This window comes from Diplotaxodon limnothrissa, linkage group LG1 (genome assembly GCF_057381915.1).
Source record: "Diplotaxodon limnothrissa isolate DT_005_m linkage group LG1, D_limnothrissa_male_GT1.1, whole genome shotgun sequence".
Lineage (NCBI taxonomy): Eukaryota > Metazoa > Chordata > Actinopteri > Cichliformes > Cichlidae > Diplotaxodon > Diplotaxodon limnothrissa.
Window position 1 is genome coordinate 28,196,378 of NC_140596.1, and position 27,972 is coordinate 28,224,349.

Sequence of the window (27,972 nt, forward strand, 5' to 3'; positions counted from 1 at the left end):
ATTTGTTGTTTTTTGGGCACTTTTCCATTTCATAGCATAACATCCCTTCCTACTACAAGCTCATCAGATTCTCACTCCTGATGTATCAAAATGAGATTCAAACCATTTAGCAAAGACGTTAACATACTGCTGATAAAATTACGCATGCAAAAATGATAAAGGAAGAACTTAAAATATTGCTTTGCCACACAGTGCATACCACTGGTGTCGTGTTAGGTGGTGATGATCATGGAGGGAGTGGTTGACTCTCACATTAATTAGGCAGGGTTGGGGCTTTCATCAGTAATATGTAATCAATGCTATGACATGCTGATACATTCACGTATTTTCATGCTTTTTGTGTCCATGGTTACTACTGACCACATGATCACATAACACTCCTAAACTCACACACACTTTAATTTGGTAGTGAACGAGATTAACCTTTTACTGGAGGAGACTGTTTGTAAGCAAACTAATTTTAATTCTCATTAATTTGTAGAGCCAACTAATGACACGGAAATTGATAACTTGCTTTCTGTACATCATAAATTACTATTACCTGCGAATTGTGATTGATCATCCACCATAATATCACATTTACAAATAAAATTTTATAGGCTGCAAATTGATGCTGCATCACAAAACATCAGGTTATCAAAACAATTGAAATGCAAATATCTGATGATCCCCTAGGTTGAATTTATGAAGTTTAACCAACTAATTAATGCTTTCAGAATGCTTTTTTTGTTTGTTTTTTTAAATTGGGCGATGTGTCGTAGCGGTAACTATACTTAAACACAGATTCACATAATTTATTTGACAGACTACTTTTAAAATGCCACGATGCCATTTTATTTCACAAGTATATTAAAAACTGTGTACATAGTGCTACAGTACATATTTACCACATTTATCCTTTTACTTGACAGTGAATAAACACAACTTCAAAAGGATTTTACAAAATCAAATAACACACTCATCTGTGATCTTCACCACTGTGTCTGTAATACAGGAGAGATTTCTTACTGCAGGCATCAAGCCAGTTTGTGCGCCATTAACAGCCACACAGAAGTTCATAGTCAGTTTACATAGACAGGCTTAGTAGGAGGTGGTGATACAGTTAAATGCTGTGTTAATTACTGTTCCAGTATATACCAACAATTAACTGGACTTCTTAGTTTTATTATAATGTACTTCATCACTGCAGGACAGCCAAAAATGAAATTTAAAACGCCTAAAAATTTACTGTGTCTAGTAACCATTTAAAAAGTATCATTAGGGTCTAATGAGAAACACCATCAGACCCTTTGGGATGTTTGCGTACCCTGAGAAAACAAAAGTGTCAAACTAATCACTCATGAGTGAAAACGCAGGATTCAACACAAACATAGCTGGAATGGAAAATATTTAACTGTTAAAACACAATACAGTGAAAAGTGAAGTTTAATAAAAACAAAACAAAAACCAACCCTATAAGGTCACATAAAATTGCAATTTTGATGACAAGCATGCCATGAAGTGATTCCTCAGTGTCATTAAAATTTGAATTTACCGTTGTAACATTAGAACCTGACATCTCCAATCATTCTCTTTTCTTTTTTGTGTGTGCAAGTAATTGAATATGTGGAGAAATGCAGACGAGGAGACTCCTGCCTCTTTTCTCCATCTCTGCTAAAACGAGAAAGCTGACGATTACGGTACACACGTGTAACTAAGTGTTACACATAATAAGGAATAATAAGGAATTAAAGGGGGAAAAAGAAAGAAAGAAAGTGGAACATATTCCTTCTTGCTAGGGAATGTCATCTGGGGCAGCTTTCACTCACAGGAAATTTTGGCAAAGCTTTTATGTTTATCTTTTATCTTTACACCATTGTCATTAAGAAAACAAAAAACAACCACACTATAACTGAGAAAACAAAAAGTTGAATATCTTAAAGTATTATTATAGAAATATGCTTATTTTGTAAGGCCACAGCCAGTAGCTAGGCAGCTTTTCTTCATAACTGAATTTTAAGTTAATGTACACCGATTTTAACCTTCATATAGAGTAATAAAGCTAGCCTGTTGCCCTCATCATAGTCCCAAACTAAAATTCCACCCTGCTAGTTCCAGCCTCAAACTGAATTGACAGAGTGGTGTCCTCTTTATTCTACTCTTGGAAGAACGTTGAGATTACAAAACAGACCCACTTCATTATCAGATGCACATAGCCTCAGCCATAATTGGCTTCTGGGTGTAATTACATGTAAGGCTTCTCTGATTCTTCAGAGCTTTAGGAGGACTATACAAATGTTTTGTGATACCCAAACTGAACTGGAACATTCAAACTAAACTCATGCCAAGCTCCCCAAGATGAGTGAAAATTGGTATATTAGAGTCAATAAATAAATCAAAGAATTTTAACCTGGAACTAAGATGTTCCTTTCAAAGGTCTACATGACCACACATTTGGTTCACTGTGCAGGATCAGACCATGTTGGTTTGGGTGTTTGGGCTGCGACTCTGCAGGTCCTGTACTTGATCAAGAACCCAGTTGATGTTCGGTCTCTCCTGAGGATTTGACACCATTATGGAGCTCAGCAGCATCTGCAGACCCTCTGAGTATCTGGGTACAAGACAAATACCAACTTTAGGTTTGATACAGTGCTGTCAAAGGTCTTGAGTTACCCCCTCGCTTCTTTAGATTTTGGTTCCAAGGAGTCAGAATTTCTTGTAAGCTTTTTTCACTCATTTTCAGTCCAGTCCTTGTACCGAGCATTTTCAGAGGAATCTTTTTTGTTTGTTAAGCAACTTCACACTGACATATGAATGATTCAAGCAGAAAAAGGCACCTAACTCAAAGGATGAACTAGTGTCTATAGATAACAGACAACTCGGCACAGAACCCATTCTAAATGGTTATTTTAGGCACTTTGTTAAGAGCAGCATGTCACAACTTTAGTTCAAACTTCAAAAAAGAAAAAAAAAAGTGTTCACTGAAGCCTAATCAGAAACGGTCTTTGGGGAAGGATGGCTGTCAAGAAGCCATTGTTAAAGAAGGGAATAAACATGGAGAAAATGTTCAGGGTGACCAAATTACACAAGAACTGGACTGAAAATCAGTAGGAACAGGTCTTATTGGGTGATTAATCCAGATTTGATAACTGTGGTTCAAATCTTAGTCAGTGTGTTTGGAGAAGTACAGGTGAGAGGTACAATAGAGTGTCCACACCAATCTATGACGCATGGTGGAGGCTCTATCATGATTCGGGGCTGCATTTCAACCAGTGGTGTTGGAGAACAACATTTGTGAAATTATCAACACAGAAAAGTGAGGTTAGATACACCATACAGTGCCATGAGGAAAGCATCTGGTTGGCAACTGCTTCATTTTTCAGCATGTAAATGATCCTAAAGCTCAAACTTCAACATTACTGAAAAACTATTCCTGAAGACTACTTTTAAAAAAATGACAGAAAGCTTGTCTAAGAGAGTTCAAGCTGTGTTGAAGAATAAAAGGTGGTGATACCAAATCTTGACTTTCAAACTTTTGAAAGAACTTCAAAGAACTGCAATACCTTTTCCTTCCTATGAAAATATGATGAAAGGAGGGGTAGCTTAAGACTTCTACACCGCACTGTAAAGCATGTGCGGTGTTAAGCATGCACAATTTTTATTAACAGTGAAAAGGTTTCCAGGGTGTAGCCAGGCTCACAGCCACATAGCTTTTTTTTTTAAAAATGAAAGAGAAACTAAACTTAGTTTTTTTGTACTACATTTGAGAGGTCAGTGTTGTGTTAGCTTAACTGAACAGTACCAAAGAAAATTCAAGCATACAAAAATCTTGGTAAGGTACCTATTCCTGTTACTATCGGTCCTAAAATCAGTTGCACGCCATTTGAACTGGAACATGCTTTTATTCTCCAGGGCTTCTCAATTCAAAACAACTGTTTTTTCCTACTACTCTGCAAAGCAGTAACACAAACATTTAAATAAATAGGAAACTTTCAAGCTACAGCCTGAAGACTGACCTGCAAGAGGGAGGGATGGATACTGGATTCTGGACAGCCAGAGCAACACTGTCTCCCTTCTGAAATATCAGATCGTACGGCCCTTCCAACATCATCATACAGTAAAGCACACAGCCAAGTGACTGGAACGGTGGGGACAGCAAAGCACAAGAAAGAGGTTTCATCTGTGAGTGACATTTACTGAGAACAAACATACGCAACACAGACAAGCAAAGGTCTACACAGCTTTACCCAGATATCAGTGCGCTCATCTATAATGCAGTGGCTCTCAACATTGAAGAGTTCAGGAGCCCTGTACGAAATGGTGCACCGCTGGGCGGCCCAGTCCTGTATGGTCATGGCTTCTCTGGATCCTTTTACCTGCAATGAAGTCATTTTTATTAAATCCATTGTGGGTTAAGTAGTTTAGGGGCTCTAGCGGTAAGACGTTGGATGGATGTGTTAAAGAACCACAAAGTAGTTTCAGAGACATACAAAAAGCAAATCTAACAATAAAAGCTATGGAAATGTTAAAAGTCACATGTGACATTGCTCATTACACAGTCAATTATGTTTAAAAAGAAAAAAAAAGAAAATCTAGAAAGAAAACAGCTGTGTCCTGAGAAACTAAAGACAAAACCCAGACATTTAGCTGTATAACCTAAATATGAGCTTCACTACTCTGCCATCTAGTGGTGGAGCTCAGCAACATTTAAATTCAATAAAATTGAATTGAATTCAATTAAATAAAAGCCTGAAAATTACTTTTCAGTATAAACAAACACAAAAAAAGTAGTGAGGACGGCACTTTGTTCTTACACATTCAGAGCACAAAAATGCTGTGGTGACCAGTCTCACCTCAGGCTTCAGTTAAACTAAGTCTTTTTTTCCACAAAAAAACCCATAAAGTCACAAATCTTAAAAATCCTTCTTAGACCCTGGATTTTACCTCAATCCTGGCACGGTTCATTGAGCCAAGGTCCATCAGAACTGGCCTGTCATCCTCATCAAGAAGCACATTTGTGGGCTTTATGTCTCTGTCAAATTATAGCACACAGCAGGCATTTAGATGTAGACAACTCTGTCGGGTTAAAAACAAAAAACACAAAAGCAGGTTGACTGTTGCATCAGTCACTCATGCCTGGAGGCCTGTTGCTGACCATCTGGCAACAACCAGTCACTCGGGTAAGCTGTGGGACGTTGGACAAGAAGTAAAAATGCTGTGCAGTCCCACATAAAGAGGAACATCTGGTCACTCGAGCTGAAATTGCCATTTTGATGATAACCAAACTACCTTTAGTTTGTTTTTCAAAAGAAGTACAACTATTTAGACAAATAATCTTGAGACAATGTGCTACATTTTGACTGGTTCTTCAATACATGCACTTTTCTAAAGCCTGGCTTTTAGTCAATGTGTATGAAGGGAAGTATTTTTAGCATAGTCACATTGGGTATAACATTAGTCAGGCTAAAGTTCCAAATTACCAAAAAGTAAGAAGCTTTGCAAATTTTTGTGAAAATGATAGAAACTACAACACAGAAAATGAAAAGGTAGTATATAGTGAGAAATTTGTTTTTCTAAAGTTATTTTTACATTTTGCACAAGAACAATTATTCTGTGAAGTGACATCGTCTGTGTGCATGTGCCATAACTTGTTAAAAATTACTAAAATTGTCAGATATGAGATATACAGATGCTACTGACAACTATTTAGTAAGTTGGCAAGAAAGTTTAAAAGGTTACGTTCAAATATATTGCATTTGAACACGTCCCAGCATTGTAAACGTGTCCCACTTTGACCCACACAAACACTGTGTTTGTCCCATATGTTTGTTGGAATGTGGTCAAGCTATTTGCAGCTGACCATCAATAAAGACAATATGGCAATGAGCTGCAAGACACACAACTGGTTCAACTTATTTAAGTGGTGAAATAATGTTTTTGTTTCTAAATGCATAAGTATTGTGGAGCTTTCTAAAAGATAAAAATTATGGATTTCCCCCCTTTATGGGAGTAATGAATCTGAATATGGCAAAATAATCTGGTATTTCTTTTGAAATGTGTGAAACATGATATGCATGTAGTGCACTCGCTTGTCATTTCTGCACCACCATGCACTGCTGCTGAAAAACTGCATACCCCAAGTCAAAAATAAACAGATCGGAAGTAAGATTAAAGTTTTAATCAAATAATGCATAACAGCACAATGATGTTTATTCTTTTTTTCATATAGTTTCTCATTCAACATCTCAGATGGTTAGGGATTACCTGTGTGCATAGCCTTTGTCGTGAATGGCCTTGAGTCCAGAGCAGATACCACGAAAGATTTGCAAAATTTGTTTTTCAGGCATTGAGCTCCCCTTGTCTCTCAGCTTCTCCAGAACAGACCACAGACTGCCTTTCTGTTTGCATAAGCACGCAAGCATATCAGACCAAGATCATTTCTCTCAAGATTATGCTAATGATAACTGCTGCAAAAACTTACTCTCATATATGGCAGAAGTAGCCGGGCTTCAGTCTTGCCTCCATGATCAACAAAGGAATGTGCAACCAGGCTCAAGACGTTGGGATGGTTAAACATCTGGTGCATCTCCACCTCTGTCTGAGCCTCCTGGCGACCCTCACGGTCATGACATAGGATTCTCTTCAGGGCATAGAAGTGCCCATCCTTTACCCCTTCAACCAGATCAACGAAACTGAACCCACTGAAAAGAGAAAAAGGTTTATCAATGCAAAACTGACTTAAAAGGAAAGGAACAGTGACATGCCATACATACTTGCTTTGGTTTGAACAAAGGAGGTGAAGAAAAGTGTGCATGTAGTGGGTTGGAGTTTGTTGAGACAACTATCAGGGGGATTTATGACAAAAGGATAGCAAATTAATCAAAGTTAAGGTTTGCAAGATGGTAGTGAAACCTGCTATGATGTATGGCTTGGAGCCTGTGATACTGCCCCCCCCCAAAAAAAAACACCCACAAAAAGAAACAAAATAAAAACAAAGAGTGGGCAGAGTTGAAGATGCTAAGATTTTCACTGGGAGTGACCTGATTAGACAGGATTAGAAATAAGTAGATCAGAGGGACGGCTTTGGAAACACAGGTAGAAAACAAAGATTGTTTGTACATGCACAGAGGAGGGATAGTAGATATGTGTCAGACAGCAGGAAAAGAGGAAGGCCACAGAGAAGACTCATGGATGTAGTGAAGGAGGATATACAAAGGGTTTGTGTGACAGAGGAAGACTATGGCTAAGGTGAGACAAAGGGAGATAACCACTGTTATCCTAAAAGGGAACAGGTAAAAGAAGAAACTGGAGCCAAAAAGTTTTAATAATCAACAATGCATTAATCCATCTTTCATTGCCTTATGATTTCCCAGCATATCTGAGGTTATAAACTTGATTCGTCCCTGTTAATAAAATAAAATAACGAAGAGAGTGTATAGGATCTGTTTACAAACTAACAACCAGTGCCCATGTTCCCAGTAAGTTGAGATGCGGTCACCAAGTGCAGCTATGAGACTCATGAATGAAGGTCACAGTAATGAGCTACATCGGGATAACTCTTAGAGGATTAATTATTCATTTGTTTCTTTTTCTAATTTAGGATTTGGTGACAAATATAAAATCTTATGATATACTTCTGCGTAGTTAAAGTCATACAGTGTGAAAATGTTTTCTTACCCTTCGTCGAGCTTCTGGACAAAATAATACTTTTTGTTATCAATGGTGATGGAGGCACGGGAGCATACGCACATTGTCTGTCCCATCTTGACTGGTACATTGTCTTAGGGCAAGCTTTTAAAGGGACTGGGAATTTAAAAAACAAACAAACAACAAAAGACAGAAAGTTATCCAAGGGTGACAGAAATGCATAAAGTCTATCAATTGTGTTAACTATGTAAAATAACCGTTACTGGAAGTAATCTAAAAGATATCGGCCGTGTATATAAAACACACTGGGTCTTACAGCGCTAATGAACTGTAACATAAATGTTAGCCAACACAGCATTACATTAACACGTAGCATAGCTGAGGATAGCAAAGCTACAACAGGTAATATTTCACATTAGGGTCAACTTTTAATATTAACTCAAGTCGACCTGTAGCTTTACCTAAATACCTACAAGCTATAAATAACACGCTATGCGATTAAACTCGTTAAGTTCCTTATTCTTACCAGTTTCTGTTTACCAGGTTAGCTCGCTGTCATATTGCTACGTCCATTTTCCTCTTCTTCTATTATCAGAGTGGGAGGGTTGTACTGCTAACAGCGCCAGAAGACGACTAGCGGTGAAATTGAGTGGAGAAAAAAAATGGCGGATAACGAGCGTAAAAGGAGGGGTAACACCGACGACAGAGGTGATATGTGTGCTGTTTTATAGTGTATAATATGGTTGAAAAATATAAAGTAGTCAGTGTTAGCTTGATATGCCCCCTGTTTATTAAAACTAAGAAGAGACGTTAGCAGAAGGTGTCTTAAGACAACTTCATGCTAAGTAGATAAGCTTGCTAATGACAAGTTAGCAGTTAATATTGTGTTGACGTTAACCTATTTAGGTGCGTGTCAGATGTACTATTAATTAACAGTTGATAAGCCAAAGGCATCACTCTTTACTACAGTCCACTGTTTTGTTTTTAGCTTCATAACTCGCCGGAATAGCTGGTGTGCTATTAGCTAACTAATGCTAGTTAGCGCTGGCATCTTAGCTTGGGGTTACCTGGTCTTATACATCATGTAGAGTGCTTCAAACACCAAATTCTGATAAGGTTGCGACTTACTACGCACACAGTCGTCACGTGGATTGATAAAGCACCAAATTAAATGGTAGAGTGGTACTTATGTTTCGTTGCTTCATTAATGGCTAGCCATACAGGTAAAGATGATGGATTTAATAACGCCCAGGAAACAGTTGTTCACCTTGGTGAGTTGTCTTGCCTCAAGCAGGGCCGCAGGAGGAGGGAGGCAGAGTGAAAACTAAGCCTGTCTCTTGTAGCACTGTGGGGGGAGAAGGGACCGCAGTCAAACGCACATCCCAGCATCTCACCCACGAAGATGAAGACGAGTCTTCAGCAGACCCACCAGCACCAACCAAAGTCTCCAAAATAGGCTTCAGCATGAGCAGTCAATTGGGGAAGAAAACAAACCCCATATCTATTAAACTGGGAGCACCGGTGAGTATGTGAGACTGTAGACTAACACTGTGCAACGCTGTTATTTAAAAATCTGTACCCTATTAATATAATGGGTGTTGTAACACCCATGAAATTGTTGTACACAGTCTCTGAATAGCATAAAAGTTAGAGCATGGGATTGTAAATGATCATGGCACACTGCTCAGAAAAGTCCTAAAGAGTTTTTAAAAAGTAGTAGTGAAGTTTTTAAAAGTTTTAAAAAGACATGTCATTTGAATCTGGCCACCAGTGTGAAAGGTGTTGAAAGAATAAGGAATTTACCTCATCCAAGATTTGCATGTTGCTGTGTTTATGCTTCCAAAAGACACTGTGACTGCAATCGCAATTTATTACCTTGAGTGAAGTTCTTCAAAATTGTCATTAACAGTCAATAGACCATAAGAATCAAATGACTAGTTTTGGATGATCAGCCATCACTATGACAGTTGCCTCACAAAACACATTTCATCCCTATTTTCTCCATTTTATGAATGTGTTCATATGCATGTTGGTGTTGGTAATATCGAAAATATCAGAGGTCAGTTTCACGTTGACCTTCTGTGTTGTTACATAAACTTCTTTATTCACTGCTATAATTCAGAAGCTGAAGGAAGGATTGTGATTTCTGAGCATGGAGGTGTGATGCTTGATGCTAAGTTGTGGTGTTTTATTTTGTTTTCCTAATTGTCATGTCCCCCAACCTGTTTTTAGAAGCCCAAAGAGACTGCGCCATCACTTCCTGCAAAAAAGCTGGGCCTAGCGTCTGTTTTTAACGAAGATGATGATGTAAGTGTCTGTGCATGCAGGCATGTCACGATCACAAAAAATGCTTGAACAGTAGATGTTCAGAGGCTGATATTAACTTTCTTTTGTCATGTAGAGTGAACCTGAGGAGATGCCTCCAGAAGCAAAGATGAGGATGAAGAACATTGGGAGGTACAGACTGTACTTTACAATTTTGCACTTGGCTTCTGTGGTCAGCTTTGAAATCTTTAATTTCTTTACTTCTGTCACCTTTTTAGGGAAACGCCAACATCTGCAGGACCTAATTCCTTCAACAAGGGCAAACAGGGATTTTCCGATCATCAAAAGCTTTGGGAAAGGAAGCTCAAGTCCCAAGCAGAAAACTTGTAAATAACTACAGCAAATTTTGTCACTACTAGCTAATTTTGTATAGGTTAACCATGTTAAATATCAGTGAAGGCTCAGATAATTAGTCATTAGAGTCCTAGTTTTTCCAACTTCTCTGTGGGTCTGTGATGATGAATACTTTAAGCCTGCTTTGATTGTGACTGAATTTGTTTCCACTTTGAAATACTGGTTGACCTCTGTGTAAAAGGTGTGAACTGGTGATGAAAAGAAATTCCCCAGTATGATGGCTACAATTGTATTTGCTTTTTCAGGTTAATGAAAAAAACAAAACTCTCACCTTACGCCCCACATTTTCCTTTGCTCCTCTCCAAAGCTGGTGAGCAAGTGTGCTGCTTGCTTAATTTCTGTGTAAAAATGTAAATAGGAGTGCCACAGTGTTTTATTTTTAAAATGCCACAAATCAGAGTGTGAGACCTATGCTGTCTTGAGTGTGAAGTACACTAGACATGGCATGAGTTTGTCAGTTCCAGATCCTTGGTTTTCACCGGCTGTGCCACCTCAGTGTTTATGTTATGCTTGCTTTCTTTTACCCATTCAGGCTAATTACTGTAGAAATATGTCTGATTTCATTTTTATGTCCAAAACTAATATGTCTGTAGTTGACCTCTGTGTGAAACCCAGACTGAATGCGGCATGATGTGGATACCAGGGTGCGGGTAACAGTGCTGTTGATATGTTAATCAGGCCCATTTTAAGTTGCACCTCACTGATATACATTGTGCTTTACAGTCTGGGGGAAATCCATCTTAATGAGAAATATGAACTTTGAATTTCTGTGGGTTGAGTGTTCTGTTAACGTCCCCTAATAAATTCAATCAACGTTATGCTGAAATCTGTTTCCATTAAATATTTCCTTTTTTAAAGTGTGTATTTATAAGTCAGTCTTTGTAACATGTGAAACCAGGTACATACTCACGGACACTAATAAAGTCAGTATAGGAGGTGACTATAGTATAGTAGGGCTGAGTTTCGATAATCGATTTTCCAATTAAAATCAATTTCACCTTGAATAAAGCGACATCGATTCATTTCTCACCCGATGGCACGTACACGCCGTTGGGGCTGAAAGCTGACAGCTCACAGATCCTGATGCTGCAGATTGTGTCACTCTCCATCCAAAATTGACTGAACCAGCAGCAAAAGAAGATCCAAACTATGCTTCACATTTCGCTTCACATAAACATCATTGTGAATTTCCTCTTACTTTTGCTTTTTTTGGCTTCTACCACAATAAAATCACACTTCCTACACAGCTTTCTCTCTCTGTGTTTTTCAAGAACAGTTTCTCATCTCAAATCTCTTTTTTTTCTGCATTCGTTTGCTTATTACCCACCAGTCTACTGTCGTTTACAGCGGTAGACTGGTTTAAAAAAAAAAAAAGAGACATCCAACAAGAAAGCCTCATTTTTTTATGTTCAATACCAAAGAAATGTAAATTTTTTTAAATTATGCCAAATTGCAAAACGCTTAGCTGTGTCTCTAATAAAACCTCTAACATTGCTCTGCTTCACTTCAGCAGCATTAGGTAATGATCGTATGCTGATTCATGTTTTTTTTTTCGGTTTTTGTTCTACTGCAGAATATTTTTAAGGTTATCTGCTTTAAAGCCAGGCCAGGAAAATCTCCTTCATGTTTTTCTGTGTTTTATCCTCAGTTACTTTGACACAAAGGCATCTGCTGTGATGCTCACACCTCTGATAAAGTCTTATAGGTGTCAGTACTGACAATTGATCAGACTTATAATATTTCTGACTTAGTCAAAATTGACTGAATCGAATCGAATCGTGAGATTATGAAAAAGAATCGAATTGATTCTAGAAATAGGGGCGATACCCAGCCCTATAGTATAGGAGGTGACTCACCCTTTTTTCCCTCCCAAAATGTTAAAATGATAGCTATGAATCTACATCTGTGTCATGGAAATTTCCTTAACGTGTGTTTTTGTTCTGACCTTGAGAATCAAAATACATTATTAAAGCCAGGAAGAATTTATTTTTTTATTGCAGACGCTCAGAAAATAAATATGAATGATAAACTGTGAGCTCTATATAAGAAAAATAAGTACAAAGCAAAACCAAGGTGTTAAACAGTATTTCAAAGTAAAAAAAATACTATGCACAGTATACACATGAAAATATTTCAGGTATCATAAGGATTTCTGTTTTTTTTTATGATGATTTCCGTTGACGTTCTGTGGTTAATTGTGGTTGAATGGCTTTTGCTGAAAGTGCTTGCAACATTTTAATGAAAACTATATTAAGAGAACTTTCACCTTTACAGTACACAGTAAATAAATATAATGTACAGTAAGAAAAGAAGAGTAACCTTATAAATTCTATAGTTTCTTCCAACACCAAAAAAAATCAGTAATGCTACCTCACTGAAACTAGCTTCACTTTGTTTTTGGGCATGGTCTTCCTTAAAGATCTCCAGAAGTTGCTGTGGGAAGGTTCCCCTGACCTCCAATCCAGGCTGGGTAGCACTCCCAAGGCCCTTTGCACAAGTGTGGGCAGGGGGGGATCAGGCTGGATAAGAGATGGCGAGGCTTTAGTGGTCCATAAAAGCAGGAGTTTTAGGACAGAGTTTTGCAGCAAAGCCTAAAAATGTGTAAAAACCCCCAAAACAAAACAATAATGATAAATAAACGATAACAATCTAATTGTTAAGAAATTATAAATATTTTCTTGTTTAAAAAAATTGCACCTTCATCGTAAAAGAAGATTCACACAGCTATTGGTTTCAATTTAAGTCACTGAAGTGATTAAATGAAACTTACAGGATTGTATTCGGGTTGTGTTTCTTGCAAAATGAAAGTTTTCCACTGGCAACTTCTACATAGTCATTATTTGCTAAACATAAGTGTGAAGTTTGGAAGGAAAATTGCATGTTTTCATAATGTGTCCAGGGAAAAAATAAAGCTTTAGAAGGTACACTTAACTGCCAAAAGTATTCAATTACCATCAAAACATTTGTTAAAATGAAGTCCACAGCCACAGGTGTATAAAACCAAGCATCTAGGCATGGAGACCGCTTCATCTTCCTCCAAGAGACCTAGAAACACTTATTCATGCCTTAATCACCTCTAGACTGGACTACTGCAATTCACTCTATTTGGGTCCTTAACACTCATCTCTCCATCGCTTGCAGTTAGTCCAAAATGATGCTGCACTTCTTTTAACAGGTGTTAGAATGCATGAACACATCATTCCAGTTTTAGCAAATTTACACTGGCTTCCTGTAAAGTATCGTATTGATTTTAAGATTCTTTTACTTACTTTTAAAGTTTTAAATAATATGGCGCCCAGTTATTTAAACAAACTCCTCAACATGTATGACCCCAAAAGAGGGCTGAGATCACCTAACCAGATGCTCTTAGCACAACCGAGGCCTTGATTGAAGCATAGAGGAGATCGGGCCTTCGTAGCAGCAGCACCCAGACTCTGGAATAATCTGCCAGTGGAGATTCGTACTTCAGAGTCTTCAGTCTTTTAAGTCGCGTCTTAAAACTCACTTTTTTACTTTGGCTTTTAATTCGATTTCAGTTTGAGTACCTGTTTTATGTTTTTAATGTTAATTCATTGTCTTCTCATTTATCAGTATTTGTTTCTAATTTATCTATATTTGTTTCCTATTGCTTTCTCTTGTTCTTAACTGATTGTGAAGCACTTTGATTAACTGTTAGTTAACCAAAGGGTTAGTTGTTTTTAAATGTGCTATACAAATAAATTTTGAATTGAATTGAATGGAATCTGGAGCTCAGTGAACTCCAGTGCGGTACCGTGATATGATGTGTATAAGAATGTCTTTTATTTATGTATTATTCACATTATTTTATTGTATAATGCCTTAGTGCCACTGGATTTTAGCATGTCTCACACTCAAGCAGTTAGACAGATGGTGGGGGTCTGGTAAGGAAGTTGGGGGGAAGCAGACAACTCCACAGGAAGAGTCTTTTGTGTCTTCGAGGACTCTGGGAGGTAGCAAGGGAGTGTGAACCTTAAGGTGTGAAACAGCTGTGTACTGCCTTTTGTTCCTAGAGAAGGTATTTAACTGAGAGCCATGCAAGGCTCAGAGAGGGACTCTGCTGACCGTCTGCCCCACGGTCATGCATCCTCTCCACCAAGCTTAGTTTTCTGTTCTTTGATTTGATTAAAGAATGTTAGCTACCGCTCACCACTTGTCTGCAGGCTTTATTTAATGGAAAACTTCCGCAATAAGATGATGTCACAAACAGGATGGTCCGTGTGATCGCTGAACAACGGTTCCGTGGACGGGCTGATCACCCCTGAGAGAAAAGGTACCGTTGGGGGTGTCCAAATTCATGGGCTGCATTTGTAGGCCGATTACGCCACAGCGATGCGACAAAGGCTGCCCAAATTCGTAGACTCCTCCGAATGCAGACAAATGCGTCCTCCTTTTCCACGAATTTTAAGGATGGGTCGGGTGTGTCCTTTATGGCCCACCATATCGCAGAATTCATAGCGTGGATCAGCCAATTCCAGTTTTCAACAATAGCGGCCGCTACTAAGTTTTTAATATTACTCTTATTACTCTTTCTGGGTCACAAAATAAACTTTTAACATATTTTCAGGGGAGAACGTAGCTGTGTAAACTTCAAATATCTACAAAGCTGTTGAAGCAAGTAAGGTGGCCAATTTTTGTATGCGATTGCAGAAGAGATTTAAAACTGTGACCTAGAAGTGTGATTGTGAGAGTCGTTTTTGCCACAGGTTATCCCGGGGGGATCAGTAATCAATGAATTTTAACCTGTCTTACATGTAACAGTCCATCTGGTCTGATTACTATTAGAGATGGACCGATCCGATATTACGTATCGGTATCGGTCCGATACTGACTTAAATTACTGGATCGGATATCGGAGAGAAATTAAAAATGTAATCCGATCCGAAGTATCACAAAATCACCTCACAAAACGCGCTGATTGGCGTAACCCAGCTCTGCGCATCGGAGCAGTATGTGTCACGTGATAGAGCGGCTGTTGTCTGCCAGACCTGTCGGTGGTCTGTTGGAGCATTTGGAGCCTCGCTACATGCTTCCTAACCGCGGCATTTCATCTTGGCGAAAACTATCCCAGAGAAGTAAAGCAAGTGTGTAAGTTCACCCCTGAATGTTTGCATAGTATTTCCACGTTAAGCTTAACAACTGATATATGGATCCACAGCTGGACTGGCCATCGGAGTTCCATATTGAGGTGAAAAGGAAGCGATTTGTCCCATACTTCAGCTAGAATTAAAAAATAGACACAAAGCTGGAGTTATTCTGTCTTTGCTGTGCAGTTGCATCTACTTCTCTCATTCACTCCCCCTTCCTCTCCTGTTATTACTTCAAACATGAAACTGATCAATGATCAGCTGATCGGCTTTTCTGCAGCAAGTCCCGTCTTTCAGCTTGATAAGCTGTTGTTAGAATGTATTTAATATCACTTTCTAGTATCAGCTGAGGTTTGCTGGAGCCACGGCTGTAAAAGCTGCTGGTCATGATATCCGTTTGGATATGTGGTGAGAGGGAAACATGAAGATGAAACCAGGAGATGTCCTTACTGAATCATCAGAGCTGAACAGGTGATGGAGAAACAGGTTTACCTTTTAGGTGACATGAATGAGTTGAAGGGAAGTTATGAACTGTTTCTGAGAGATAACACCAGGATCCTTTTTTAGGTAGCTGACGGCTGGTAACTGTGCAGGGGCGGGTCTAGCAAAGTGTTGCCAGGGGGCCAGGTAGGGCATTAACAGGGGAAGGGGGGCACAAAGAAATATTTTTCTTTGTTATGTCATTTAAAAACTTTGAACAAATAATTATCTGAATCTTACAACAAAAGTGGTCATCTGATTAAATGTATAGAAATCCATTATTGTATATAGTAACTAATAAGTGTAATATACACCCTAGTAAGCTATAGTACGTTTTCCTTTGGGAAGGTACCATCTGTGCAGTCTGCAATTCTGTTGAAGAAAGATGTTGAATCTCTTTAAATATTGTAGAAAAATAATTGATTTCTGTGCATTTGTTTTACACATGCATTAAATTAAAGTTGATTACATCGATTAAGAGCGGGGGGTGGTTCCCTAATATTTTTGCTGGGAGTTGGCAACCCTATTAGTTAGGTAGGTAAGTACTCTATAAAATACCAGAATAGGGAGGATGGTGTAGGTTTAAATTTATTAGATTGATCAGTATTGCTGAACTATAAAATGTTTTGGGTGGAGTGTATTTTTTGCATACAGGTATAACAGAATAGCTTTAGTCCCTTGTTTTTTTAAAACTTGAGTATGAACTTCTGCAAAATGCAGCAAGATATTTATTAAAAACTGTTTTATTGATTACAAAATGCGCTGTATCGGATTCATATCGGTATTGGCAGATATCCAAATTTATGATATCGGAATCGGTATTGGAAAAAAAAAGGTGATATCGTGCCATCTCTAATTACTACAGAAACTATACAAAACAAGAAAAAGTTCTGCTTTGTGAGTATGTAATCCTACCTGAACTCCTGATTCCAGTTCAAACACAGCATTACTGTTGGTGAAGTAGTCATCTGACAGGACACAGATAAGCATTTGGCTTTTCTTTATTGCAAGAACCACGTCATTTGTGTATGCTGTAGAGAAAAAAGAAATTAGGAACCCTTTTGGGAAACATCTCTCACACAGACACAGATATATGATCTTTTAACCTCCTCCAGGAATCACATCCCTCTCCAGTAGACAGAGGCGATACCCCCACTGGTCCTCTAACACTTGGGGCAGCAGCACCTCTAGTGGCTTTTTGGTAGCTTTAACTTCCTCGTTAAGTAGGTCGGTGATACACAGGTCTCCTGTCAACAAAAGAAACTGTTACTTTATGTTTTTTAAAAATGTAATAGGGTGAAAAAAGAATCCTTGCTTTGGCTTACCTTCCTCATCATTAAGAGGTGATCTGGAGGAAATGATCTCACCTCCCAACACTTCTTCTGATGCAGGGCTCCACACATACGACAGAAACACATCAAACTCTTTCTCATCTGGTAGAGGTGTCAAGTTGCGAAAGACAGCGTGAGAAAAAAAATACATATGATAACAGTCTTTCTTTGTGGAGACAAAACAATATATTGACTGCCACTACTACAAAAAGTGACTATTTTAAAGCATTGACACAGCGTTTCAGTTAGCCTATGGATTTAATGCCCATCCTGAAGTAATGCCATGTCCTATAAAGAGGAGAGACAGGTGTGCCAGTCTATGTGCATCTGCATTAACCTCCATTGTGTTTTCCATTTTTAAAGTAGCATCTGTAGATGAGCTGTATCTCCAGCCATTTTACACGCACGATGATTATCAGCCCACCCACCGGCAGGAAGGCTGTAACTAGATACCCAACCAGTGATGGCCATTGCACTGCAAGAAGAAAAAAGCAACAACAAAAGAACAACTTTTAGATTGTATTACGTCTTCAAAGCAGGAGTGACCGACATGGGAAGCTGGATGGGTAGAAGCTGGAAGACAAAACTGAAACAGTTTAACTACACATTAAGCAGACACAGAGCAACCCTCGCGTGCTTTAAGAATTTTGTTTGTGATGAATATGAGTTAAATAGCTTTCTCTTTAGCTTTAGATTGGATTTCATCACATTTTTTGCTTGTTTGGTGATTAGTTTTTTTGTTTTCTTTTTTGCAAAAATATTGTCTATTGCAGCAGACCACAACAGTGACTAAAGCACAGTGGTATAACAGTGTTATTACACATATATTCTGACTAAAACATGAACACATGAAGTAACAATAAGAACATTATTACCTTTAATTTTCCTTTTCAGCTTGATTGTGGCGCTGATGTTTCCAAATGTATTACTGGCGATGCAGGTGTACGTGTACGTCAAGTGATGTGGTGTCACCTCATTTATCGTAGCTACCTGTATGACCTCGTACTCTTGCGTGTACTTTTTCAAAGACTTCTGTCTGCATTACAGAAATGATGTTGAGAGCTTTGCATGCTACATGAATGGATTTTATAACATTAGTAGTAAGGGACTGATGCGACTTACTTACTGTCTAGTAGAGTCATGTTACCATCATTATTCATGTACCACTCTATCTTTGGTGAAAAATTTAGTTCAAAAGGAAAAAGTGCCTTACATAAGAATGTGTAAGGCTGGCCTAAATTGAGTGGAGGAGAAAAAAAGCCATTAAAAGCAGGTCACTAGAAGTGACACAAACAACTAATGGGCTGCTTGATTTTGTGTGTTCACTTCCTGTACATGTTTTTCTTTAAAATAAGTTTTTCAGAATGATGTAACTAATCACCAATTTCCACTTCCTTTGGCTCATTATCAACAGGAATCCTGGGAGGACTGCGTGATGGCGGTGCTGTGAAGGCGATTGGAAATAAAGTCAGAAATGTGTACCTAATTTACTACAGAAACAGTCATACACATATAGATCTGAGCTCTACTTTGAAACAGCCACTACAACAATTCAAATGACTCCTTGCAATCTGTGTATATCAAGACATACCGACACCTTAAAATTCAGCAAGAAACAAGCAGAAATAAGCCAAGATGCAGGCAGCTCTGTCAGGCTGATTTTTGCATCACAACACTTGTCAGCAAGCTACAGAGGGGCTCAGAGCACAGTATGTTTTAACTGTAACAGCACTAACTTATAGCTAGCTGCATACCCAGAGCTCTTTTATAAGACAAATCTACAGATAAATGAAATGTACTATCACCATATGTATTTGCATGCATTCTAAGTTGTTCTTACACAGGAAAGCAATGATAGCAACAACCACACAAACAGTTAACCACTTAACCACCTACTGTGGGTTAGGCCCTGTGGTATTCAGTTTCTGAGCAGCATATGAACCAAATAATATTTTTTGGTAGAGTGTGTAATGTACAAATTGAGTCTGGGATGTAAATGGTTTTCTTATAGGGCAGTGGCATTCAGGTGTCCCTTGTGTAATTGTATATTTCTTGAAATTGGATTGGAATATGGATGAAATGCCATTGCATCAGTGTAAATGAATACACTAATGACATACTGGTGAAAGAACAAATTTGTCTGACCTGGCCTAGAAAAAAAATATTATTGCAATTTATAGAATCTGACTTTTCAAAAGTGTGTTAAAATGGATGCTTAAATTTGGGACATCTGTTTGACGTGCAAATGTGTAAATGAGTACGTACAGACATTAGATCTTGCAAGATATGGCCATGCTGTTTTATCCGGTAGTATGCACTGGCCTACTTTAGTTGTTTTGAAGGGAGGAAGGTTCAGGGCTGAAGCAATCAGCTTCATGGGCTCATCCGGTTAGAATAAGAAAAGCAGCCATCTAATGCAGAATTATTTTCAGGGTACTCCTTTTATTCTCAAATAAATAAGGCAAAGAAGGAAGGAAACAAAGACACACATGGACTGCCAATGCTCAGCTGCCGCCCCGTGTGGAAGTGAGGAAAGAGTGAGCCAAAAGTGAATGCAGTCCTTATGTACTGTGTGACATATAATGTGTGACAGGTGAGTGCAATCAAGGACAAGCACCACACCCAATCAAAGGTGAGAGAACTAAACAAGGTGCATCTGGTGAAGTGAGTGGGTGTGCTGGGATGTGCTAAAAGGTGGGTCTCTACAACATTAGTATTACTTTTTTATCTTATTAGACTGTAGTATCAGATTTCTAATTGGCCAAACTATCTATTAAAAGCAAGTAAGAGGACGCACATAACTTTGTCTTATATACATACATACATGTGTGTGTATATATATATATATATATATATATATATATATATATATATGTAAATCTTTTTGCATTTTTTTTGTTTGCTAGCCTTTAGTGGCACAATCTTTTGCAAGACGACTGCAATAAATAACCTAACAAAACAAAACAGAAAGATGCAAGTTGTGTAACCAATGTGTTTTCTTCCACTGAGTTACATTATGTAAGGATTATAATAAAGCATTATATTAAAATTCCCTTTTTAATAACCTTTAAGAGTGGTGCTGCAGCTGACATGAAGCATGGTATTGGAGCTTTCAGAAAAAAAAACTGTTGTGAATAAAACAATTGGTGCAACTGGTTATGAGTTTAACTTCACAGTTTAGCAATTAAACTGGGAAGCTGGAAGGATGGAAACTGTGACATTAAACTGAGCAGGGCGATAAGATAAGCTCTGTGTGTGATGTCTGCTGTTTTGCAAGTGCACTATAAGAGATCAATGTGGACACTCAAGTGTGCAATAGCAAGAGTACAACAAGATAAGACAAGACACTGTTGGGAAACAACACGCATTCGCCATCAAAATAAAAGACGTGCACCAGATAAGAAGTTGCAACGCGCATTTGCGTACATATAAAAGCCACTGTTTTTGTCTGCTAGAGTGGGATTTTCACGGGATATTCTGCACCATATCTCTGTGCGTTCATCTTTTATTTGAAGCCAGCTCACCTCCTGCAACCACTTTTCCGAGAATACGTGCTTCTTTTGTGGTTCGGACTCCTTCTTACATTTATTTGGAGGTGGAGGAACACCAAAGTAATTGCTTAAAGGAGCTTGCTTCTTCGACATCTTTAAGAATTCTAAACAAATGTCTGTCCTCCTCCAGAAAATCTTATGTACGCAAACGCGCGTTGCAACTTCTTATCTGGTGTGCGTCTTGTATTTTGACAGCGAATGCGCACCTGTGGACCACTTATGTGCACCCCTGTTAATAGCTATGGATCACATAGCAATAGCAGGAATGGAATAGTGCAGTCGCTGAATGTTAATAGCTAGACTATGTATAGAGCATTAACCAGATAAAACATCTGGCAGCTATTGATGCTGTGCCAATCAGTGTTTCAGTGCAGAAATGTTTTAGTGAATAAATGAAAGCTTAAAGATGCTGGTGTTGAGGCTCATGATTTTAAGCGGAAGAATTATGGGCGAAAATGAATGTTGTGATTGGTAGCTGCACTGAGATGCGCAGAAAGGACGAGAAGTCTGTGCAACTGTGTATGTATGAATTGGACTATGTAATTTTAAATGCCCAGCAGTTAGGTGAAGATTAACAACCCTAGAGTTACAGTTAGGTCAATACCACACAACTTTTTGTAGTTTTGCTTGTTTTTTTGCCTGCTGTTCACTATTACAGTGGATTTTAAAATCAAACAGCCAAAATGCTATTGAAGTGCAGTTTCAGCTTTAATTTAAGGACTTTGACAAATGTGTTACACAAACTGTTTCGGAATTACAGCCATTGTTATACATATTCCCATACTGTTTTTTCTCATATTTGGATGCTGTTCACTGGAACTCTTAGTGTGCAGTCCAAAGAGGTGCAAATGAAGGAGGCCATCATGTTGAGTCTTAATCATGTGCCAAAAACCAGTATGGTAGATTGTAAAAATAAATAAATAAAAATGAATGCACTGGCCAGTTCAGCAACACCAAAACATCCTAAAGACCATTGAAGACAACTAAAGTTCTTGATCACAGAAGTTTTAACTTGGTTAAGACAAACAAACAAAAAATTAAAAAAAACTTTCGCAACATCCAGCTAAATTAAGAACTTTGTCAAGAAGGTAGGCATATCACTGACATCTACATTCAAGAAATTGCCTCATGAATGTGCGTACAAAGAGATTACAAAAAGTCGCAATCCACCGATTGCATTTAAGAACAGGAAGGCCAAATTAGACAGGCAGAAAACTTCATGATCCAAAGCATACTGCATTATGTGTCAGAAAAGGTGGTGCAAATGGTTACGGGCATGTATGGCTGTGAGTAGAAAAGGTAATTAGTGTTTACTGATCATGTGACTGCTCGTAGAAGTAGCAGGATGAAGTGTACAGGGCTATACTCTTTCTCTGTACTCTGCTCAGGTTAAGCCAAATGATACAAAACTGATTAAACTCCACATTACAGTGCAAATGGATAATGATGGAAAGCATAGTGCAAAAACAGAGATGGGATACTATTTAAGTCAGTCAGCTGATCTGTAATCCCAACAGAGCATGCTTTGTAGTAACTGAAGAGAGAGACCCCAAACGAGCAGCACCCAAATATTATTATATTCATATTTACAAGCATCCTGTTTGTTGCGAAGAGCTCATGATTTTAAGTGGACGTAATCTTGGGCGGAAGTGATTGGACTAAGTGCAGAAAGTGTATGTATGAATTGGACTATCAACAGTCTTTGTGGATATGCACATTCTACAAACTGCCTGTGAGAAGCTGGAGACATTTCTCCTAAAAAACACAGTGCAGCTGCTCATGTTTGCATTAGCTTTAAGTTAGCATCACTGCACACACGGGTGTCAGCTCATTAGCTGAGTGGCTAAATATGTAGAAACTGTGAATATTCATCAGTTAGTTAAGAGATGCCAAGACAACCTAGAGTGCATGTGATACTAATACGGAGCCCGCACCATCTTTGGATGTCTGCCGATCACTCTTCATTCCTTGAACTGACTGAGAGACTAGAAGCTAGAGGTGCAGAGACTTTTACTGCCAGATATCTTCCAACAGCGAGTTCTTTTCCTCATCATGCTCTTCCAAGAGCATAAAGACTGCAAGTTCGGCATTATAGGGTACAATATTTTATGTATTTTTTCGTCTTTGAGTGAAATGACCATCACGTTTTGGGCCACACTGCTCCCAAGCATCACTTCAGGCCTGCAACAAGTTTTCATTTCTGTTGGTGTTATTTTATTTTAACATATGCTGGCTTGAGTGTGTGCACAGAGAGAGTGTGGACCCCCCTTTGTGTTACTGAAGTTGAATTTGAGTTATCCAAATGACCATACCAAACATAATGAGACATTTTAAAGTAATTGTAACCCGGCATTTTACACAATTCTCTGTTTTAGTTTTCAAGATAATTTAATTCAACTCAATTGTTTCTGAAACTGGTCCGAGTCATTTTATTTCCTTAGTTACTAAGGTTGGGGCATTTGATGACTAAGTGTTACATTAGCGATTTGTAAGTGTACTAAATTTGTTACTTTTACAATACCTGCATTTGATAGTTTTAAATAGGTATCCTAGTATTTTAAAGTTCATCTAACAACACTCAAGACACTAAGTAATATTTGACATACTCTTATTGGATTAAAGTTGTTTGGTTTAAAGAACCCAAGGTGCTTACCTGGCACGGTAAGTACGGGTGGGCTACACAATGATTGCAAAGGATTTTCTTCCATATTTTTTAAAATCATCATTGTATTTAAAATTCTGTTTGGGTGCCCAGTTAGTTTCGATCCTCTTTAAATAGGGGGTTATTTATTTAAAAAAAAAAATGCTGTAATTTACAGCTAATCTAAAAATATTGATTATTAAGCCCCTTGAATTAAAGCTGAAGGTCTGTATTTCAGTTTCATCTTGATTGATTTTAAAATCCACTGTGGTAGCACAAAGAAAAATGACACAAATTTGTCATCATCCCAAACAATTATGGTCCTAACTGTATGCTACTGTGTTTGCTCAAAATTGGTGGTACTTACAGGGAGTGCAGAATTATTAGGCAAGTTGTATTTTTGAGGAATAATTTTATTATTGAACAACAACCATGTTCTCAATGAACCCAAAAAACTCATTAATATCAAAGCTGAATGTTTTTGGAAGTAGTTTTTAGTTTGAGCTATTTTAGGGGGATATCTGTGTGTGCAGGTGACTATTACTGTGCATAATTATTAGGCTACTTATCAAAAAAACAAATATATACCCATTTCAATTATTTATTTTCACCAGTGAAACCAATATAACATCTCCACATTCACAAATATACATTTCTGACATTCAAAAACAAAACAAAAACAAATCAGCGACCAATATAGCCACCTTTCTTTGCAAGGACACTCAAAAGCCTGCCATCCATGGATCCTGTCAGTGTTTTGATCTGTTCACCATCAACATTGCGTGCAGCAGCAACCACAGCCTCCCAGACACTGTTCAGAGAGGTGTACTGTTTTCCCTCCTTGTATATCTCACATTTGATGATGGACCACAGGTTCTCAATGGGGTTCAGATCAGGTGAACAAGGAGGCCATGTCATTAGTTTTTCTTCTTTTATACCCTTTCTTGCCAGCCACGCTGTGGAGTACTTGGACGCGTGTGATGGAGCATTGTCCTGCATGAAAATCATGTTTTTCTTGAAGGATGCAGACTTCTTCCTGTACCACTGCTTGAAGAAGGTGTCTTCCAGAAACTGGCAGTAGGACTGGGAGTTGAGCTTGACTCCATCCTCAACCCGAAAAGGCCCCACAAGCTCATCTTTGATGATACCAGCCCAAACCAGTACTCCACCTCCACCTTGCTGGCGTCTGAGTCGGACTGGAGCTCTCTGCCCTTTACCAATCCAGCCACGGGCCCATCCATCTGGCCCATCAAGACTCACTCTCATTTCATCAGTCCATAAAACCTTAGAAAAATCAGTCTTGAGATATTTCTTGGCCCAGTCTTGACGTTTCAGCTTGTGTGTCTTGTTCAGTGGTGGTCGTCTTTCAGCCTTTCTTACCTTGGCCATGTCTCTGAGTATTGCACACCTTGTGCTTTTGGGCACTCCAGTGATGTTGCAGCTCTGAAATATGGCCAAACTGGTGGCAAGTGGCATCTTGGCAGCTGCACGCTTGACTTTTCTCAGTTCATGGGCAGTTATTTTGCGCCTTGGTTTTTCCACACGCTTCTTGCGACCCTGTTGACTATTTTGAATGAAACGCTTGATTGTTCGATGATCACGCTTCAGAAGCTTTGCAATTTTGAGACTGCTGCATCCCTCTGCAAGATATCTCACTATTTTTGACTTTTCTGAGCCTGTCAAGTCCTTCTTTTGACCCATTTTGCCAAAGGAAAGGACATTGCCAAATAATTATGCACACCTGATATAGGGTGTTGATGTCATTAGACCACACCCCTTCTCATTACAGAGATGCACATCACCTAATATGCTTAATTGGTAGTAGGCTTTCGAGCCTATACAGCTTGGAGTAAGACAACATGCATGAAGAGGATGATGTGGACAAAATACTCATTTGCCTAATAATTCTGCACTCCCTGTATATAATCATGAACTTTTAACCATAGTGATAATATCTTGATCATATAAGAAAACAAAAATACACATACATATGAGAACATGAAGACAGCACTTACGTATAACTATGACCTCAACCCCCGTCCTCAAAGTCCATGTCACTCCTCCCTCAATTATTTGTGTGTGACAGAAAAATACTCCATCATCCTTTTCATGGACTGGTTCGAGATATAACACCTCTCTGACTTCCCGGGACGGCCTGTGTTGGTCTGAAACCTTCTTTTTATTCTGTAAGAAAGCACACTTGTTTTGCTGTGATTTCAATGTTTAGATTGTGAAGTGGTTACTACTATCTTGTATGGAACTCACCTTGTACCAAGTGACATTTGTGTTGTTACTACAGCCGAAGCCTGGGCAGGAGATTTGACCACCAGCACACACAACCAGGATTTTAATGCTTTCATTACGCCAAAGGCATCTCATTTTCTCCACTTGCAGACGGAAGAACAGCTTGTTGCCACTGGATAGCAGCGACACGAACATGTAACAGAAATTTGTGAAGCAGCAAGTCATTTACACTCATTGAAAACAATTTATTTTGCATTTGAAGATAGATTAAAAAAAAGGTTTTAAACAAGTTTTGATTAAATTACTGCACTCAATGAACTGGGCCGCATTCAGATTTGTGAAAGGTACTATAAATGTGAAGTTTCATTGACTAATGATAACATTTAAACATCTCAGAGGTGTGATTCACACTTTGACACTTTTAAAGTGAAAACAGGTTTCGCATTCTCATGTGTATATCTGTTAGTGGCTGAGAAGAGGTGTCTTGCTGAAACACCTACGGTGAAAATGATGAGGGTGAAACCCACAGACATCTTTCTATGCTAATAAACTTCAATCTGACATAAGATGACCACTGACAGGAAAAGTGAATAACACTGATTATCACTTCATCTGTTAGTGGGTGGGATATGTTAGGGAGCAACAGTTTGTCCTCAAAATTGATGTTAAAAGCAGGAAAAATGGTCAAGAGTAAGGATTTGAGTGAGTCTGGCAAGAGCCAAAGTGTGATGGCTAGACGACTGGGTTAGAGCATCTCCCAACCTGCAGCTCGTGTGGAATCACTGGTAAAACCAGCGACAGGGTCCTGGTCAGAAGAAGTCGAGTCAACAGAGGTAGTGTGATGCATTTGGATATGTTTTGCTGGGAAACATTGGATCCTGTCATCCATGTGGATGTTATTTTGACACGTACCACCTAACTAAGCAGTGTTGCAGACCATGTACACCCATCTGGGGTGGCTGTAGCTCAGGTGGCAGAGCAGGTCAGCCACTAATCAGAAGGTCGGTGGTTCGATCCCAGGCTGCATCCTGGCTGCATGCCAAATATCCTTGGGCAAGATACTAACCACATGTTTGCCTACTGGTGGTGGTCAGAGGGCCTGGTGGCGCCTGTGTCCGGCAGCCTCGCTTCTGTCAGCGCGCCCCAGGGCAGCTGTGGCTACAATGTAGCTTGCTATCGCCAGTGTGTGAATGTGTGTGTGAATGGGTGAATGACTGAATGTAGTGTAAAGCGCTTTGGGGTCCTATGGACTAGAAAAGCGCTATACAAATGCAGGCCATTTACCATCTGTGGGATGTGCTTGAAAAAAACAGTCCAATCATTGTAGGCCTTACCTCATAACTTACAGGACTTATATAAAGACTGTGACTAAAAAGAGAATGACAAGACAAGATCCATTAATTAAGTTGTGCAGAAAGGTGGGATGATTTGCAGTGTGATCCACTCAGAGGGAGTCATAGTTTAGATTTCTAAATTATGACTTAAAAATAAAGTTAGTAAAATAAACCAAATGTCAGACAACACTGCCAGATACCACAACCCACCTTCAGGGGTTTAGAGGAATCCATGCCCTGGTGGGTCAGGGAAGGGATTCCTTGATTAAACAGTGATTTTTAGTAACATTTGGCATTTTGTGCTATTTTTATCTGAGTCCTCGTTAGGGTCTCTATGGGCAAGAGAAACAATTACAGCAGCAAAAAACAAAAAACTGTTCCGGGGTGCAGTGTCTTTAAACATACCTAAAATAGGAACAATATATCACTGTATACAACATATCAGTACTTGAACTTAGCATTATTTACTTTGTGAAACATGAATAATTTCCAGAATGCTTAGCTTCAGCTATAAACAGTTTTCCACAGTCTAGGAATTGCTCTTCATTTCCTCCTCCTTCAGCACTGGAACTTGTACTCTTCATATCCACCATCTTTGAACAGTTACAGTATGGCATCGTAAAGTTTTGTCCCTCCGCAGCTTTGTAGTGCTTCTGAAGATCTGGACACACAGATGAGTCGTGTTGTTGTCATATTTCAATCTAAAATAGTCACTCTTCACACTTCCTCTAAAAAAAATACAACATTTTAAAACACTTCTGCTGTAATGTATGATTTACAATTTGTATTATGATAAATACCTGATTTGTTTGTTTGATGATTTGCTTCACAGTATCCCTTCAAGGAAAGGTGTAGAAAAAACAGGAAATATGCAGTTTCCATGCTGCGTCTTCGAATCTGAGAAAGCCGGTTGTTGGTGTCAGGCGTCGCAGTGATGGAGTTCTTAGTATTTCCTACTTTTCATGTTCTTTCTTCTTCTTT

The 27,972-nt window shown here is 38.7% G+C and overlaps 3 protein-coding genes across 4 annotated transcripts; 1 reads left to right on the plus strand and 2 right to left on the minus strand.

Moving 5' to 3' along the window:
• Positions 1 to 825: 825 nt before the first annotated feature.
• Positions 826 to 8,215, minus strand: stk16 (serine/threonine kinase 16). The gene is made up of 8 exons (XM_085356494.1): positions 8,153 to 8,215; positions 7,657 to 7,782; positions 6,461 to 6,680; positions 6,244 to 6,377; positions 4,924 to 5,011; positions 4,227 to 4,355; positions 3,996 to 4,117; positions 826 to 2,590 (listed from the first exon to the last, which is right to left on the minus strand). Exons 2-8 carry the CDS (start codon positions 7,740 to 7,742, stop codon positions 2,452 to 2,454), a joined length of 918 nt encoding a protein of 305 aa, XP_085212620.1. The 5' UTR covers positions 7,743 to 7,782; positions 8,153 to 8,215; the 3' UTR covers positions 826 to 2,451.
• A 62-nt stretch (positions 8,216 to 8,277) lies between these two features.
• On the plus strand, positions 8,278 to 11,129 carry pcnp (PEST proteolytic signal containing nuclear protein). Of its 2 annotated transcripts, none has more exons than XM_085356505.1 (5): positions 8,278 to 8,334; positions 8,918 to 9,147; positions 9,859 to 9,933; positions 10,028 to 10,083; positions 10,170 to 11,129. In XM_085356505.1, exons 1-5 carry the CDS (start codon positions 8,289 to 8,291, stop codon positions 10,279 to 10,281), a joined length of 519 nt encoding a protein of 172 aa, XP_085212631.1. In that variant the 5' UTR covers positions 8,278 to 8,288; the 3' UTR covers positions 10,282 to 11,129. The 2 variants fall into 2 exon arrangements, with proteins under 2 accessions (XP_085212631.1, XP_085212641.1); XM_085356515.1 differs by having other exon boundaries at positions 8,279 to 8,334; positions 8,921 to 9,147.
• Positions 11,130 to 12,671: 1,542 nt separating this feature from the next.
• LOC146639919 (interleukin-18 receptor accessory protein-like) lies at positions 12,672 to 27,873 on the minus strand. The gene is made up of 12 exons (XM_085356527.1): positions 27,792 to 27,873; positions 27,460 to 27,652; positions 25,679 to 25,829; positions 25,429 to 25,597; positions 18,603 to 18,665; positions 18,344 to 18,455; positions 18,097 to 18,257; positions 17,559 to 17,696; positions 17,216 to 17,323; positions 16,997 to 17,137; positions 16,806 to 16,921; positions 12,672 to 12,896 (listed from the first exon to the last, which is right to left on the minus strand). The coding sequence occupies exons 1-12, from the start codon at positions 27,871 to 27,873 to the stop codon at positions 12,672 to 12,674; spliced, it is 1,659 nt and encodes a 552-aa protein (XP_085212653.1).
• Between the last annotated feature and the right edge of the window lie 99 nt (positions 27,874 to 27,972).